At 36.5% G+C, this 15685-nt stretch overlaps 1 protein-coding gene across 1 annotated transcript; it reads right to left on the reverse strand.

Moving 5' to 3' along the window:
* Nucleotides 1–316: 316 nt before the first annotated feature.
* Nucleotides 317–9699, reverse strand: LOC121412463. Its single transcript, XM_041605275.1, has 7 exons — nt 9554–9699; nt 9091–9422; nt 7781–7989; nt 5892–6060; nt 3558–3863; nt 1067–1269; nt 317–463 (listed from the first exon to the last, which is right to left on the reverse strand). The coding sequence occupies exons 2-7, from the start codon at nt 9398–9400 to the stop codon at nt 317–319; spliced, it is 1344 nt and encodes a 447-aa protein (XP_041461209.1). The 5' UTR covers nt 9401–9422; nt 9554–9699.
* Nucleotides 9700–15685: the final 5986 nt, after the last annotated feature.

Here is a 15685-nt window from a genome sequence, read left to right on the forward strand (position 1 = left end):
GGATTGGTTAATATGATCAGCTAAGTGCAACTGTTATTCTAGTCGTATTTAACTATTTTCTAGTCGTGTTTTACTAGAACAGAGTTATTTCTGAATATATATCAAACGTAAGACTATAGGCATATAAAGTCGCATATAGTATAGTAATGCCTAAATATTTAGTCATTGATTAAGAACGATTTTCAAGTAAGAGAGAAAAACGTTATCAATAACAAAGGCCATACACCAATTATCAAAAGTTAATCAAATACTTTAATCATCGTGATTTTGTCGTCATCATGGAAAAACTGGCTGTGTCAATGGCGGTGGCTTCTTGCTAGTTGTAGTAACAGAATGTTAGCTTGATGTTTTCGCCTCTAGCAGTCACGCCAAGATATGGGTGTTCACCAAACTGGATATCAGCATTAGAGGAATCCTCGTTATCCCAGTAGAACCATTCTGAGACCACTGTCTTACCAGCCACCTGTGGGCAATTATTGAAACATAATTCCTGATATTCAATCATAGTCTGGCTTGTAATGTATACATCAAGCCCTAAGAAATTAACTAATTAAAAAAACATCCTGTATAATCTTAGATGTCAATCTGATCATGGTGATGATTGGTTTCACTATTTATCCCCATTTAACACCTGCCAAATTCTTGAATGTCCCTGTTACGTCAAGGGATGTAGTACACTTTATATTAATGTGTTATGTCTAAAAAAATAAACCAAATTAAGAAATGTCTGTTGATTGGACCAATATTTGTTTTTACGAAGATAAAGTCAAGAATAGTATTCAGGTTAATCAAATCTTCAATTGCGTTGTATCATGTGAGTCACGACGAGAAAATAAAATATCTTCGACAAGCGAGTTTTCAGATTTGTATGATGATCAACACGTTGATTTGTCATTTGTATAGGTATGCAAAAGTGATTTTTCGAGTATGCGACTTATGAAATTGAATTTTTAGTAAATGTCGCGCGAGCGAAAATGTATTGGTAATGGTGGACTTATCATAGGTAGGTTTATGTGAGTCTATTTCTTCAGTAAATGTTCATGACGAATCATTCAATAACACTTACCTGCTGACAAGTATCTCCCACTGCAAAGAGATAAAAGTTATCTGTGGTCGGAAGGTTGATAGCCTGTGAGACAACACCGTCATCTCGGCAGCAGAACTTGTACTTTGTGTCATTGGTGTATTCCCCATCGGGCAAAGTGCCACTCTGAGTATTGATATTGCTGCTATCTTCATCATCCCAGTAAATGTAACCTTCCTGGAAACCTATTACAGGATGATACATGTAAGTATGAAATTCAGATCGATTAACATTATTAAAGCATGTACATGTAGGTACCTCCATGATTACAAGGCATTTACATTCATTATGTGAAAGCATGGAGGTTCTACCTCCATGATGAAAGTTACTGCTCCATGAATACCAACCTTTTGTTATCATTCTGACGGATCATGGCCCTGGGAAGCGGGGGTGCGGGGCAACACCCCCAGGTATTTTAAAAGATATGTAAAAATGTGCAAATGTAGCCAAACCGACCTTCATTTCCTCGCGATTCTTTTTTATCTTTTCAAATTTCCAGGGATCAATTTGATATCCATTTTGTATTGAAAACCCTTTTTTTTTCTTTTTCAAATTCACTTCAGCATCCCCACTTAAAGCATCGTTCTCAGGGCCCTGTGGCGGGTCGTTTCTGCGTAGGTGCAGTACGTTTGCAATGGGCGGAAATCTTAACTAAGGGATCGAACAGGAATACATTTAATTGATGAAAATATAAAAGATTATCATGAAATATGTTAACACATTTTCGGGGAGGTGGGGGGGATCGGGAGTTAACTCCCATTTTACTTTCTACTGCGTACGGACATCAGTAGGGCTACTAGAATCGGAAATCTAATCAAATTACGAAGATTTGCTCGCAATCATGCATTAAAGAGGAAAATGATGACGAAACGGAAAGGAAGAAGCAAATATCCAAACAACTAAAAAAAAAAGAAAATGAGCAGGGTGAAGAAAGGAAACAGATTGATCAGAACGTTTTTGCATCAGTGGCGTACCTAGGATTTTCCAAAGGGTAGGGGGCAAATTCGTCCGCCAAAAGTTTTGACAAGCAAAAAAGAGGTCTTCAACCACAAATATAGGATTTTGTACCAGAAAAAATTGACAAGCAAAAAAAAAATCATCTAATTCATTGTTATATATAAGAAGAATTGTAAGAGCAATTGCATTCATTTATTTATCTTCTCTTTAAAGATATTCATAGCATAGATAAAGAACTCTTATTAAGCAGGCCTCTGCCTATTTAAAGGCCAAGGATTTTTTAATAGAGATTGCTTTACAATAGACTTGTATTGGTAGTGTAAATGAACAATAGGTTTAGCTTTTTTGTTGACTTTGTTTATTTCAATGAGGTCATTCAAGAGTGTTTCAAATGTAAACTGCTCTAGAAATGGGCAGAATGTTCTTAATGACAAAATGTAAACAATACTAGAACCTTCCATAATAGTGAATACTAGAAGCCTCTAGAATAGTGAATGCTAAAAGTTTCTAGAATAGTTGAAATGTGTATATATATATTATATTACATTATTATTATTAAGGTCGCAGTTTCTTCAAGGATCATCATATCATACCAGATCACTTCATCAGATCATATCAGAGCTAAGAGTTTCACGTCAGACTTTATGTCAGAGCAGACTTTATTTCCACCTGGAATATTTATCTTCTATAGAATTATTTGCCCGCCATCAATGAACTCTTCGCAGTTATTTTGAGAGAGGAATTCTCAGTTCACATCGAGATCATCAACCTGTTTTAATGAACGCTTTTCAACCCATGGATTGCTAAAATTGACTGTAAATCATCATTAACATCGTCTTCACGGACATTTCAACTCATTACAGTGACTCATGTTATTCATCGTGCTTCAACATCGGTTTCATCTTTCGCCAACCAACTTTCATCGTGCTTCAACATCGGTTTCATCGTTCGCCAACCAACCAACTGTGGAGGTGCCGTGGCTGAGTGGTCTAAGGTGCCTGGCTATACATGGAAAGTCCGGGGTTCGATCCCCGGCTTTGGCACCTATGCCCATGAGCAAGGCATTTAATCTGCAATGGTCTTTTATCCTGCTTTCAAATAAATGGAAATGCTGTATGCATTATTGGTAATTAGGTGTGCACTTGTTTAAAAAAAAACAAATTAGAGTAAATTCTGGATTTTACTTTGGACTTTTATCTGGATACTATCATTTGGAATACCGTAATTGCCAGAACTAATCTCGATAGACGTACGATCCATATTTATTTATGTTTCATTTATGATTATTAATGTATAATCAATTTCATGTAATAAAAGAAAAGGAAATTAAATTTCAACACTCAAATTTTACTTGTTATTTGTTGCAGTATAGTAACATCATTTTCAATATGATTAATATTATTTCACCTCAAGATCAAGTTCATTGATTGGGAATATGGGTCTATCATCATCAGATTCAAAGAAGCTACCCACCCATTGACGGTTCGCAAATTCATATTATCAATCACATGATTACCTGATGGACACGCCCATTTCTTGTAGATGCAGTAGTCTCCTGCTGGCCAGCGAGAGCTACCGGAAGTAGAGGTCTTCATGCAGAATTCATGTTCCATGCTGCTGCTTTGTTGATAACCAGCCAAGTGAAGAGGGTCACTCCACAAGTTGAGTGGATGTGTGTCCTCAGTATCATGCCTTCTACGTCCTTCAACCCAGCCAGCTGGGCACCCAGTCAGAGGTTTAGGAAGACCGTAGGTACCAGATGGCCAGGCACTTTTAAGTTGGTAGTAGCAGAAAATCAGCCTTATTCCCGAAAGTGAAATACCTTTTAATATAATAAAGAATAAAATTATGATAGAAAGTCTCAACATTCTTTGAAAGCATCCATGTTTATGAGGATCAAAACTTAGGATAGAAACAATAGTAGTTAGTGACAGTGAAGCTTTTTCTTTACCAATGCGAGTTTTCGGGTATGCTATGGTCGTCTCCTGTGCCCCGTAACCAACACAAAGCTTATCAACGATCGTAGAACATTTTTTTCTACGATTGATTGCACTGAATATAATGCACAATCAATCATGAAAATCAAGCATATGATCAATCGGTAACATTCATGTTACGGGACCCAGGTGTACATACTTGACATTACTAAATCGATTGAATAGCATTAGAAAATGCATTTATCAGATGAGTTATTCTTAAGTTACAATCTAAAAACATAGAATGAGCATCAACAGGGTGACACTCAGGTCTGGTGACACTACAAAAATATAAGAGTGTAGGCATATACGTAATATATATATATCAAAGCTGGATCAAAGCAATACCTTTGATCCGGCTGAGGCATGGCGGCTGTCATTGTTCAAAACCCACCTTCACCCGACAAAGGAAATTATAATTGGCATAGTGTCAAAAATATGTCTATCTGACGGTCAATCGGATCGGGGTCGCCCTAGCCACTAACCCGTCTTTGATGTCTAGTGGTTAAGGCACCGGCGTTCTACACTTGGTGCCCGGGTTCGATTCCTGGCAGAGGCATTTTCTCGGCATTGCCATTTTTTCAAAAGGTCAGATCTGGGGAACTTTGATTTAAGATACGCCTAACATTGTTCTCTTTATCCATTTCTTTCAAAATATACGTATATATATATATATATATATATATATATATATATATATATATACACACACACACACACACACACACAACAAGTCCCCTCTAAATCAAATTACTGTAACTTTTGAACGGAATAATTTTGAGATATGATATTTCGTAGGTGTTCTTTTACACTCATTAAGCAACTCCTGTGGAAAAATGAGATTGATCGGTCGAGTTGTGCATGAGTAAATAAAAATTGAATTAAAAATTACTATTTTTGAAAGTCAAAAGAGTCGTTTTTCAGATTTGTGTCAATACAAAGTTGGGCAAGGGCTGTTTTGGGGTGAATTTTAAGGTGTTAATGCTGTTTTACTAGCCAATCCACACACAATTTTGATATCGTCTGTTTATGGTTGAGTGAGCACAATGTATTGTGACGTATCAACGTAGGGGTTTATGGTAGTATCCTCTACAACTTGTTAAAACATGTATAAAATTGGAAAATGTTGGTGGCTCCCCCGATTACTCGCCCCTCCCCCATTTTATAATTCTGGATCCACCAGTGATTTGTCCATAAATCCAACTAATCCTGAGAAATTGTTAGGAAAAGAATACGTTAATGGAGTATAAAGAGTATTCATTCCCAGGTTTTCGAATGTGCTCGCTGAACCGTGAAAATGTTTAGAGTTCGGAAAGTGTGTGGTGCTAGAAATGATGGATGATAAGAACAACAGCAATTACATGTAAGTCACATCTGGAACCGAATTTGCCTTCATTATTCATTTATTACCCTTCAAAATGAGTCTGTGACATTGAAATGCACGTTTTCTCACTTTGATGCGTGCTCACTCATCCATAAATTAACAAATCGATTCCATTTTTGCACAGAATTCTGCCTATAGGTTAATGATAAACATCACTGCCAAATGACATTGCTAAATAAAGTATATGTATGTACAAAATTTCTATGAGAGAGGAAGTCAAGATTTCTTAACAAATGTGAAATGTTTGTTTCATCGACGTTTTTGTTACTTCTGCCAACAGTTATTTTACGAATCTTCGCACATGGCTTCAGAGTAACGCACACCAAAATAACCATTCGATACCAGATACTACACAGAGTGGGGCCAAGGCCTTAAACCTTCTTTTCATTTGCATGATTTTCGAATATTGTGTACTAACTGATGCATAAGATATCGGGATTTTCATAAAAATCAGATCAAATGAACTAGGCAAAGAGGTTTGTGATCTAACATGATAGCATTATGCCATATGCCAAAAATATAGTTGAAAAGGGCTCAGAAATTGAATTGTCAAACGCACCTGGATAGGGAGTGTTGGAACCGGAACTTTCACCGTCTGCATTCATGTAATCTTCATTGTCCCAATGGAACCACTCACTTGTTACATCCATGCCAATAACCTGTTTATATTTCAAATTCCGATCGTGATTCGAATATTAATGAAAGTAAACACACAAGTCACATAGGGTTTGTAGGAATATGGAGGTAAAATAGTTTTTGCATTTACTACCTAGCCGCTCTCTACAACGCACCAATTATTTTGAAATTGCAAGTCAAATCAGAATGGGGAGCTGAGAGGCTTTTGTTACAAGTTAGTGGACCGGGGACAGCATCGAAGTGTCGTGGCTCTGGACAACAACATTATTTGTAATTGTTTGTCAGGTGCAAATCTTCTGATGATCTGCTATCCCGATCCACCAACTTTCGACAAAAGCCTCTCAGCCTTCCATTCTGATTTCATTTGCTCTTTACACACTAAGAAACAGGGATTCGAATTTGAACCTTTGGGTTGGTACAACAGCAGCACCCAAAAGACACAAATGGGTGCCACTAGGTTTTTCTTTGCCAGTTAGATATATTAAAGCCCCAGTCACATATAGACCCCTGACCATCCCGGACGACCACGGATCTGATCCGGGATAGTCCGGGGAGAGATCCATGTTGGTGCCTTGGGCATCCTTGGTGGTCCGTGGTGGGCTGTGTTGGTCCTTGAGGCAAACACGGCAGTTTTTGACTGTCAAAAACATCCGGTGTCATGCGTGGACTGCCGGGTAGATAAGCAATCCGGGATGGTCTGTGTTGCTGACGTTTTGGTCCGGGTAGCTTGTGTGTTGGTCCGTGTTGCTAACGTGTAGATCCGTGTAGCTGACGTGTTGGTCCGTGTAGCTGACGTGTTGGTCCGTATTGCTGACGCGTTGGTCCGTGTTGCTGACGTGTTGGTTCGTGTACACCCTTGTGAAGATGCCGTGTGTGCTATCATCAACGCTCGTCGACACTTAATCCGGGGCAAAACGATCCCGGACCTCCCCGGATCATGCCGGCTTTGCCGTGTTGATCCGTGAGGATCCGTGTCTATATGTGACGGAGGCTTAACCGCGCTATATAGGGTGTAGAGATGAACAATTTAATAAAGATTCACATTTGAACCTTTATCAAAGTCGATTATTATGAACCTTATAAAGTGAAAATTTGTCCCGTGCAAATGATAATGAACGGGCACATGTTTGGGCCCTTTTCCACTTACAGGGCAAGACTGCATCCCCAGAGGTTGATACCAGTGTTCCATTTTGGGTGCAAACATTCTTAGTGTGTAGATTACTCAATGATAACCTGGTCCTCTAAAAACATCATACGTCATATCGAGGCTAGATAACTAGAAACTGAACGATAGTGACGCGTCGGATTTTTATGCATCGATGTTGTAAACATTTAAAAAATATTAAAGAAAGAAATTTGATTAATTAAATCCGGAAGGGTAATTCAAACTGACAACCTGGTCAATTTTGTTAATCTATTCATTTCATCCAGCCCAAGAAGAAAAATAAAAGATGGAAATGGAAATGCTCTAATTCAACAGTGTGAAGATATTTCCACACTCTGGACACCAGGACAGGGTGATTGCAGCGTATTCACAATGATAGTCGGCTGTGTAAATATGTAGTTCACACATTGTTTACCACACTGTGAGCACTGAGCACAGTGTAGCCTGTAGGACGCTGTTCTTTCCAGTCGGGTTGTGTTATTCAGGTACCATATTGACACAGATATGTCAATTTTTTAAGGAATAGAGGGGGTTTATGAATACTACAATAAATGAAAATTACAAATATTTTGACTCACCCGCTGACAAGTAGACCCAGCCTTTATGGCGAAAAGATAGAAATTGTTTCCTGTTGGAAGAGAAATGGCCTGCCAAGTATCACCGTCATTTCGGCAGCAGAATTTGTACAATGAGTTATTGTCGTAGATGCCATCGGGCAGAGTCCCACTCTTGGTATTCATGTTATCGGTGTCTTCATCATCCCATAAAATGAATTTTTCCTGGAATCCTAAAAGAAGTCAATTTGAAAATGGGTTGATTAGTACGCTATAAGAAAGTGTCTCTGACCAAAAATAAGTGTGCATTCAAATATGCAACATTCCTCTCAAGGATATATTGTAAGTCGCACAATTATTCATTGCAATTTCAATTATGTGTCTAGACAACGAGGTTCATATATATACATACTATCTATAAAATACAATCTAATTTATATAGCGCTCTCCACAATGATTGTATCACAGCGCTATACAAATGAGTAAATATAGAAATGTGAAAGAAGAAAACAGTACATACGTAAGCAACAAGTAAATCATAAGTATTAAAAAATTATGTCTTTAATGACCGCCGAAAGGCTCCCAGAGATGAGGATTCGCGTGAAGGTTTATTTTCAAGAGATTGACTTTTTTAAAACAGCCTCCTCTGATAACATTCTGAAATTAAATGAAGTTCCAACTTGAATATCTTGATTAGGAATAGATTCATGTGTAATTGGAATTCTGCTTGCTAAATACAAATGTTCGCAAAGCATTTGTTAAAGTTTCCCTTTTTGGGAACAAAACTTTCACTTTCTGTTTGAAATGTATTTTTATTACTCTGAGTACATGGTAATAAGGATGTCAGTACCTCCTAGGTGCATTACCGGAATTTGTTTCAATTTTCAATAATTTTTCGAACAAAATTTTTCATTCCTAATCTCAAAAACTAAAATTATTTCTCAGTTTTCTATATTTTGCCATCTATGTCTCATCTTTCCCCAAAACTTTTCACGTTAATTTGTGTGATTTTCTTTTTAAAATCCAGATACCACTCGTCAAGTGACTACTTACTCAGTCATGCCTGAATATGGAATCATCTTATATAAGCTTTACAATGATTCGTCTGTTGTATTTGTGATCAATTTATGATAAATCACCGATAATTCTCGGTTTCGGGTTTTGTATGTGGGGTGTACTGTTTTTTCCGTGTTTCGTTTATTCCTTGTGTGGGGGTGTGTGTCTGAGAGAGGGGTGTCGTAAATAGATACCTATCCTTAATGACTTTTTGCTTCAATCTAGACCTATGCTACCAAATTATAGGTCAAATTATAGGTTCAGAAAAACAAAATTACCTGATGGACAAGACCCATATTTGTAGATGCAGTACTCCCCTGCTGGCCAGCTGGAGCTACCAGAAGTAAAAGTCTTCATGCAGAATTGATGCTCCATGTTGCTTCTACCTTGATAACCGGCCAGATTAATCGGGACACTCCACATGTTGATTGGATTTGTGTCTTCAGTATCATGCCCTCTACGCCCATCAACCCAGCCAGATGGACACCCAGTCAGAGGTTTAGGAAGACCGTAGGTACCAGATGGCCAAGTCTGCGCATAGGAATGGCACAACATCAGCATCAAGAGGAAGTAGATACAAGCAGCCATGATCCACTTCTTTGATATTGTACTGTTTAAAAGATAAAAAATTGGACTGAAAATAATTGAACAAGAAGATGATAATAATAAAAGTAATAATTGAACACCAAAGCTTATGGTGAAGCTTGACATGAAAAGAAATTAAACTCGACAGCGAAGCACCTTTGTTATACTTTGATATCTGAACACGGAGAAATACTGATGGGAAGCTGTTGAAGACCTTTTTCGCAAGAAAGTACGATAAGTTGCAGGAAGACTCCCAGTGGTATGTTAGTGAACTGCAAATGATAGAAAGGCCTCTATTTATCTATTTTGAAAAGAGGTTCATGACATTGATTTGTACATATCGGCCCTGCATTTTTAACTGACCAATAAGGAAAGCAAACGTACCACTCGTCAAAAAGGGCAGTAACCAATCTGGAAAGCGGAAATGGGCGGGAAATGAAAGTACTGGTTCTGTCCCTCCAATTAGGTGATCGACATGAATGACGTAACCTCCTATTTCACTCAAAGGTAAAGTCATATTTTAGTATAGTGACAAAGCCTCACAAACGGGAGGAAGGCTGGTGTTTATTATTATAATTTTTATATGTATTCAGTGAAACGCAACACTTTCCTCTATTGAAGTTAATTTTGGCAGAAATCCAGAAAGTATTGATGGCTTAGGATTTTCTTGTGTTGCTTTTTTCATTGATTTTGTTTATTTTAAACAGAGAAATTTGATTAAAAGCAATGGTAGGCGTAGCTCAAATCAATATCAAAGTTCCCTTGAGCTTTATCCTCCCTTTTGAAAATGTTTGGGAGGCCGAAGCTATTTGCCAAATATGTTACACATGTATAATTTCTCGCATTGTAATGAATTCAAGCATTTGCTTTGCAGCAGCTGAGGCAAGGTGGCTTGTCACTGCTCGAAACTAATCTACACTCGGCAAAAGAAATTCGTGAGGTTGAAAATCTGTTCATCTGATGGTCAATCAGAATGAGTTCGCTCTTTACATGTGCATTGTCACTAAATAAAATCAAACTAGTGGCAAGTCATGAAAATATCATTGATATGAATTAAAAACAATGAAGGCCCTAAAATCGATCCCTGGGGGAAGTCAGTATCGATTGATTTAAATCATGAAAAAAATGAATTAATAATTGAATACATTTCTTTCCATTACGAAGACGAGGGAACAAGTCATGAAAATATCATTGATGTGAATTAAAAACAATAATGGCCCTAAAATTGACCCCTGAGCCACGTCAGTATCGATTGATTTGAAGTCAAAGAACGAATTTAGGATAGTAAATTCCTTTCTATTACTAATATACGATTTAAATCATTAAAAACAACTACCTCTGAGACCATATTGCTATATTTTCTTTAAAGGAATAATAATGAGATAGTGAATCAAAGGCCTTAGAAAAATCGTTAGAAATCCTATTACACTTTTGTTTTCATTCATTTCAAATATTTTTCTATCCTATATATCAACAATGGCCATCTGAGTGGAAAAGCACTGCCCCTGATAGAACGATTCATTTTTAATAAAATCGGTAATAACGATTAAAACTATTTTCAACACTATTGACTTTCTAAATATCAGAAATACAATGTATAATAATTTTTCGCTTCAGATCTAAAAATTCAAAAATTATTTTTGTTTTCATGAAATCATTTGTCTGTATTTCTTTCAAATGTAAAAACAAACACAAGTAGAAAAAAACAAGAACGAAAATGTTTATTATTCCATATATTACAAATACATGCTCAATACTAATGATTCAATGTCCAAATTTACTGACACCTTGACACAGAGCGATGATAGAGAGCAATGCAAAAACTTAATTAAAAAAAAAACACTATTCAAAACCAAACTAAACTAGAAATACAGCTCCTCAAAAATATCAAATATCTAATAATAAACATCAATCTACCCAGTTTCTTTGATCTTTTATTTAAATATCAGAGTCATATAACATATAACACACACACCCTAGTGTGTATTTTTTTTATCAAATGAGAAACAAAAACGAAAAATGGAATCTCCAATATTTGATTACATTGGTTTGATAGCTCTGAATAATAAAACAATGGAAATACAGAGGAGAACTTCAAAGAGTTTTCTTTTTTTGGTTTTGTTTTCATTTTGTTCTTAAAAATACAAGAGTTGGGCCTTCGATATGCATACATAATTATAGGTAGGACTCAAAGTTAAGTGTCAAATCTACAGAAGCATGAGGTTTGGTTTTTTGAGGAGAATAAATTGCAACACCATCATGACTATCATGACTATAGAAATGCTTTAATTTGGTGAAATTGGGCGTGATGAATTGAATTGTACGCTAATAAATCCCTATTTGTGTCTAAATTATAGATTTCATCCTACATTGTGGTGTGTTTCTTTTTCTTTCCCCTTTTTTTTACGGGGGAGGGGCACTTACCCACTGGATCCAAGCCTACTCCCATTAACGGTTGAACCAAGTGGGTATTGGATCAACTTTCAATTGGATAAGACTGGCATTTGGACCAACTGGCAATGAAGGTATATTAAACGAAATGGTATTTAGACGAAGTGGCTATCGGGAAATATTACTCTAAGACGGAGTGGCTTTTGGACGAAGTGGCTTGACTAACTGGCTTTTGGAAGAAACGACTATTGAACGAAAAGATATTGGGCCAAACAGCAATAGACAACATGGTCATATAGAGGAAATACCATTGGAGGAAAATCACACACATCCACACACACACACACACCCTCACACACAATAACACACCCACACACATCCCTACACGCACACACCCTCACATACTACCCCTGACCAAACGAGTCTTTATTCTCACTTAGGAGAAATGCCCAGGGTGTATTCCTTCTTTGAGAAACATGTTAACAATGACATTAGACTTTTCATCTATTTTAATTTGACGTCGTTACCGTGACCGTGACAGTGTCCGACACATCTGATGTTTGTGTTATTGTTTGTCTCTTCCCGAATAACATAATTACCAACCTTTACTCCATCCGATGTCTCCCCTCCAATATGAACCAATAAATTTCACAATTTTGCCCCCTGCCACAATTTCCTTGATCGCACCTGTTAGTGATGACACCATATACGTGAATATCATGAGTAGGTTCCAACCCATCTAGCAGATCGATTGATCGATTGATGTGGCGCTGCAATCTGAATCATATGGATGACAAACAAAAAACATAGAATGTTCCTTATCCTCATGATTGTGCTCAAGATATTGGACACCTTCAGGGTCGTATTTCGCTTTATCATAATAATGTCTTGTAATAATAATATATGTCTATCTTATTTTCGATTCACATAAATGCACAGAATGTTCCTTTTTCAGGTAAGAATATCGGGAACTTTTCCTTAGTTAGATATTAAATGAATATTATATCTTGTTCATGAGTAAAAGAAAGGATGTTTTCAGATAAGATATCGGCAACTTTTTAGCTAGAGTTACGACATTTCATTATTAATTTCCTTAATAAGATATCTTGTTTGTGACTAAAAAATAATACTTAGGATGTTCCCTTTTTTGCAGGGATGGGGAGCGAAGTTGAAAGTGAGGGGCGTGGAGCACAGGGAAAAATGGAGCATTTTCTTTTTGAAAAGCAAAGCTAAAATGACTTATTTAGTGTGGTGTAATGAGCCCCCGAAAATAAGGGGGCCTGAATATGACGTATGACGTAATATCACGTAAAGCTGCGAACGAGCCAAACAAATTTGACATTTTTAAGACGAAAAGCCAATTTTGTGATAGATTTTGACATAATATTCAGAAAAAAATCAAATATCACCCTTTACCCTTTCCATCTATTCATTTTCTCTTTTTTTTTTATTTCGAAAGTTTTTTTGGCGGGGGGGGGGGGGGCTCCTGAGTTCCCCATCTGTACACATCTGCTTATCTACCTTACTCACAAGACTCATGAAACTTAAGGCACGTTTTTTTTTACAAATTTTCCCTCTTTATAAGTGGCAACTTTTTGCAATAAGAATATTTTTTTCAAAGGGACATTCATTAACACAAAAAACGGGTCCTTCTCAGGTGAAAAGGACACAGAACACGTTCGTGAGGAGCGCTTTTCTTGAACAAGGCCTCTTGCCTATAATGCACAGGGATTATTCAGGGATAAAAGTCTTTATGTCTAGAAGGGACTTATATCGTATATTTACTCGTTTTGCAGTGATTGCGAAAATCTGGATTAATGTTGAAAGTATGGCTCGAGTTCAATACACATGTTCCCTGACATTCGCTTTTACAGAGCGAATACAAGGAACAAGTTTTCATCATGTGTTAATGAAAAGAGTCCTGCTGGTAATTGCCTTGTTTCACTTTGCGCACTGATGTTGCAATCTTGCACGTTCGTACAATTGAATTCAACAATCGCAATAATTTGTTTTTTCCCTAACCTTCAAACAAGATAAACTAAGAAAGGATAACATCTATATTATTATATAATGATATTAAGTAACATTGGTGCAATATTGAAATGTTGAATTAAAGAAAATAACATGCAAACAATTGTCATTATGATCCCCAAAATCAATTCAGCGTGCAAATAGTTAATCATTTGATAAAAAAATCCTATTACATTCTATGCAAATTATTTACTGCTCTGAATATTCATTATACAAAATTGAATCGATGGTTTACCAAACAAGTTATTCATGTGATTATTCATAATCTAGGACATATTCATGACAGTTTACTCAATGCTTTATCAAGGTGATGCTCACTGCTTTTGATCTGCTCTGAAGCGCCTTGAGCATCTAATCAAGATGGAAAGTGCGCTATATATAAATCTTATGTATTATTATTATGATGATGAATATCAAATATAGTAAGCATTTTTAAAGGATGGCAACACCTTTCATCATTTTTAAATGTATCAAGTCTCTAAGTGTATTATTTCATAGTTTCTGAAAAATATGTTGGTACTCGATCGGGAACTGAGAGTAACCCATGTTACAATATATTTGGAACCCAAATCTCTGATATATTTCTTAGGATATGTATATCTGAATTTCACTTTTATATAATAGAAGACATTCTGTACACCACATAGGCAATGTATTTTCTCAAATTACTTTTATTCAATTCAAGGTTTGGAGAATTTGTGCTTATTGAACAGGGAGGGTGCTGAGAACAACTGGAAACTGGGGTGCGGAAGTAGATTTGACAAGCAAAAATACAAAAAAAAAATGGTTCAACCCCGATGCCATTGACTTCTCCCGATAGTCTGTTGGTTTGTTTCATGTGCGAAAATATCTAAATCTCTCCTCAAACGTGGAGGGGAGGGGCACAATTGAGTCTTCGATTGCATACTGTTTTCAATTAAGATTGTAAAAGCGTCATTAAGTAATTATATCATTGACGCTAGTTATTTTTCTGTCTTTGATAGTCAATACTTGGACAGATCCTATAACAAAACATGTACACTGTGAACAAATGAAGTGCTAATTTAGCAGTGCTTGTATAATGTCGTCACTGTAAGTGCCAAATCAAATTAGCACTTCATGTTTTTACAGTGTACAAATCAAATATTGAATAAACCAAAAAAAAATACATACGAATCCAAAGAGCAATAAAACACATTAGTATAAACGCTATGTGATATTTTAGGGCCGGATAATCATTAATAATGCTTCGAAGGCTGTCTTTATAACTGAAAATAAATGATATCATCACACTCTAAAAAATGAAGTGCTAATTCAGCTCTTAAAGAGCGTGTATAGGGACTGCACTTCGGAGTGCTGAGTTGTCTAGTTCAAATTTGAACGAGAAAAATCAGCACTCCGAAGTGCAGTCACTATACACACTCTTTAATAGCTGAATTAGCACTTCATTTTTTAGAATGCATATTTCAAAATATTCATAAATTTGCATTATCAACTTATCATAAATAAATAATCTTCACTAAGGATACACCATATGTATAATATAATATATAATATAATAATAATGAAAGCGACTGAATCAGCTTGGGGACCGGTTTGATCGGATTCGGCACATTTGAATTATGTGCAATAGACCGGTTCTCAACTTTTGCCCCAAAATGCCTTAAGAAGTTTACACAGGCCTCTTTTTTTTCTAAAATAGGCCCAGTATATGAGATCATTCAGAATCTCAATTCTCTTATCTGACCAGGGAAATCCCCATGATCTTACTAGCCCCATCAAATCGCAACCTTGAGCATGTTCGGAAGGGCAGCAACAGTTTTGATATTTCCTTCCAAGTTTGATACTCAATGATGGAGACATCAGATCGTGTTTCATGCCAAATTC

Source organism: Lytechinus variegatus, chromosome 4 (genome assembly GCF_018143015.1).
Source record: "Lytechinus variegatus isolate NC3 chromosome 4, Lvar_3.0, whole genome shotgun sequence".
Classification (NCBI taxonomy): Eukaryota; Metazoa; Echinodermata; class Echinoidea; order Temnopleuroida; family Toxopneustidae; genus Lytechinus; species Lytechinus variegatus.

Coding starts and splice junctions, on each gene's coding strand:
- LOC121412463 (XM_041605275.1), bottom strand. CDS start 9,400: ATGGCTGCTTGTATCTACTTCCTCTTGATGCTGATGTTGTGCCATTCC. Junction 6,061..7,780: donor CTGGGTCTACTTGTCAGCGG/GTGAGTCAAAAT, acceptor AAATATAAACAG/GTTATTGGCATGGATGTAAC. Junction 3,864..5,891: donor ATATGGCATAATGCTATCAT/GTTAGATCACAA, acceptor TTATATTAAAAG/GTATTTCACTTTCGGGAATA.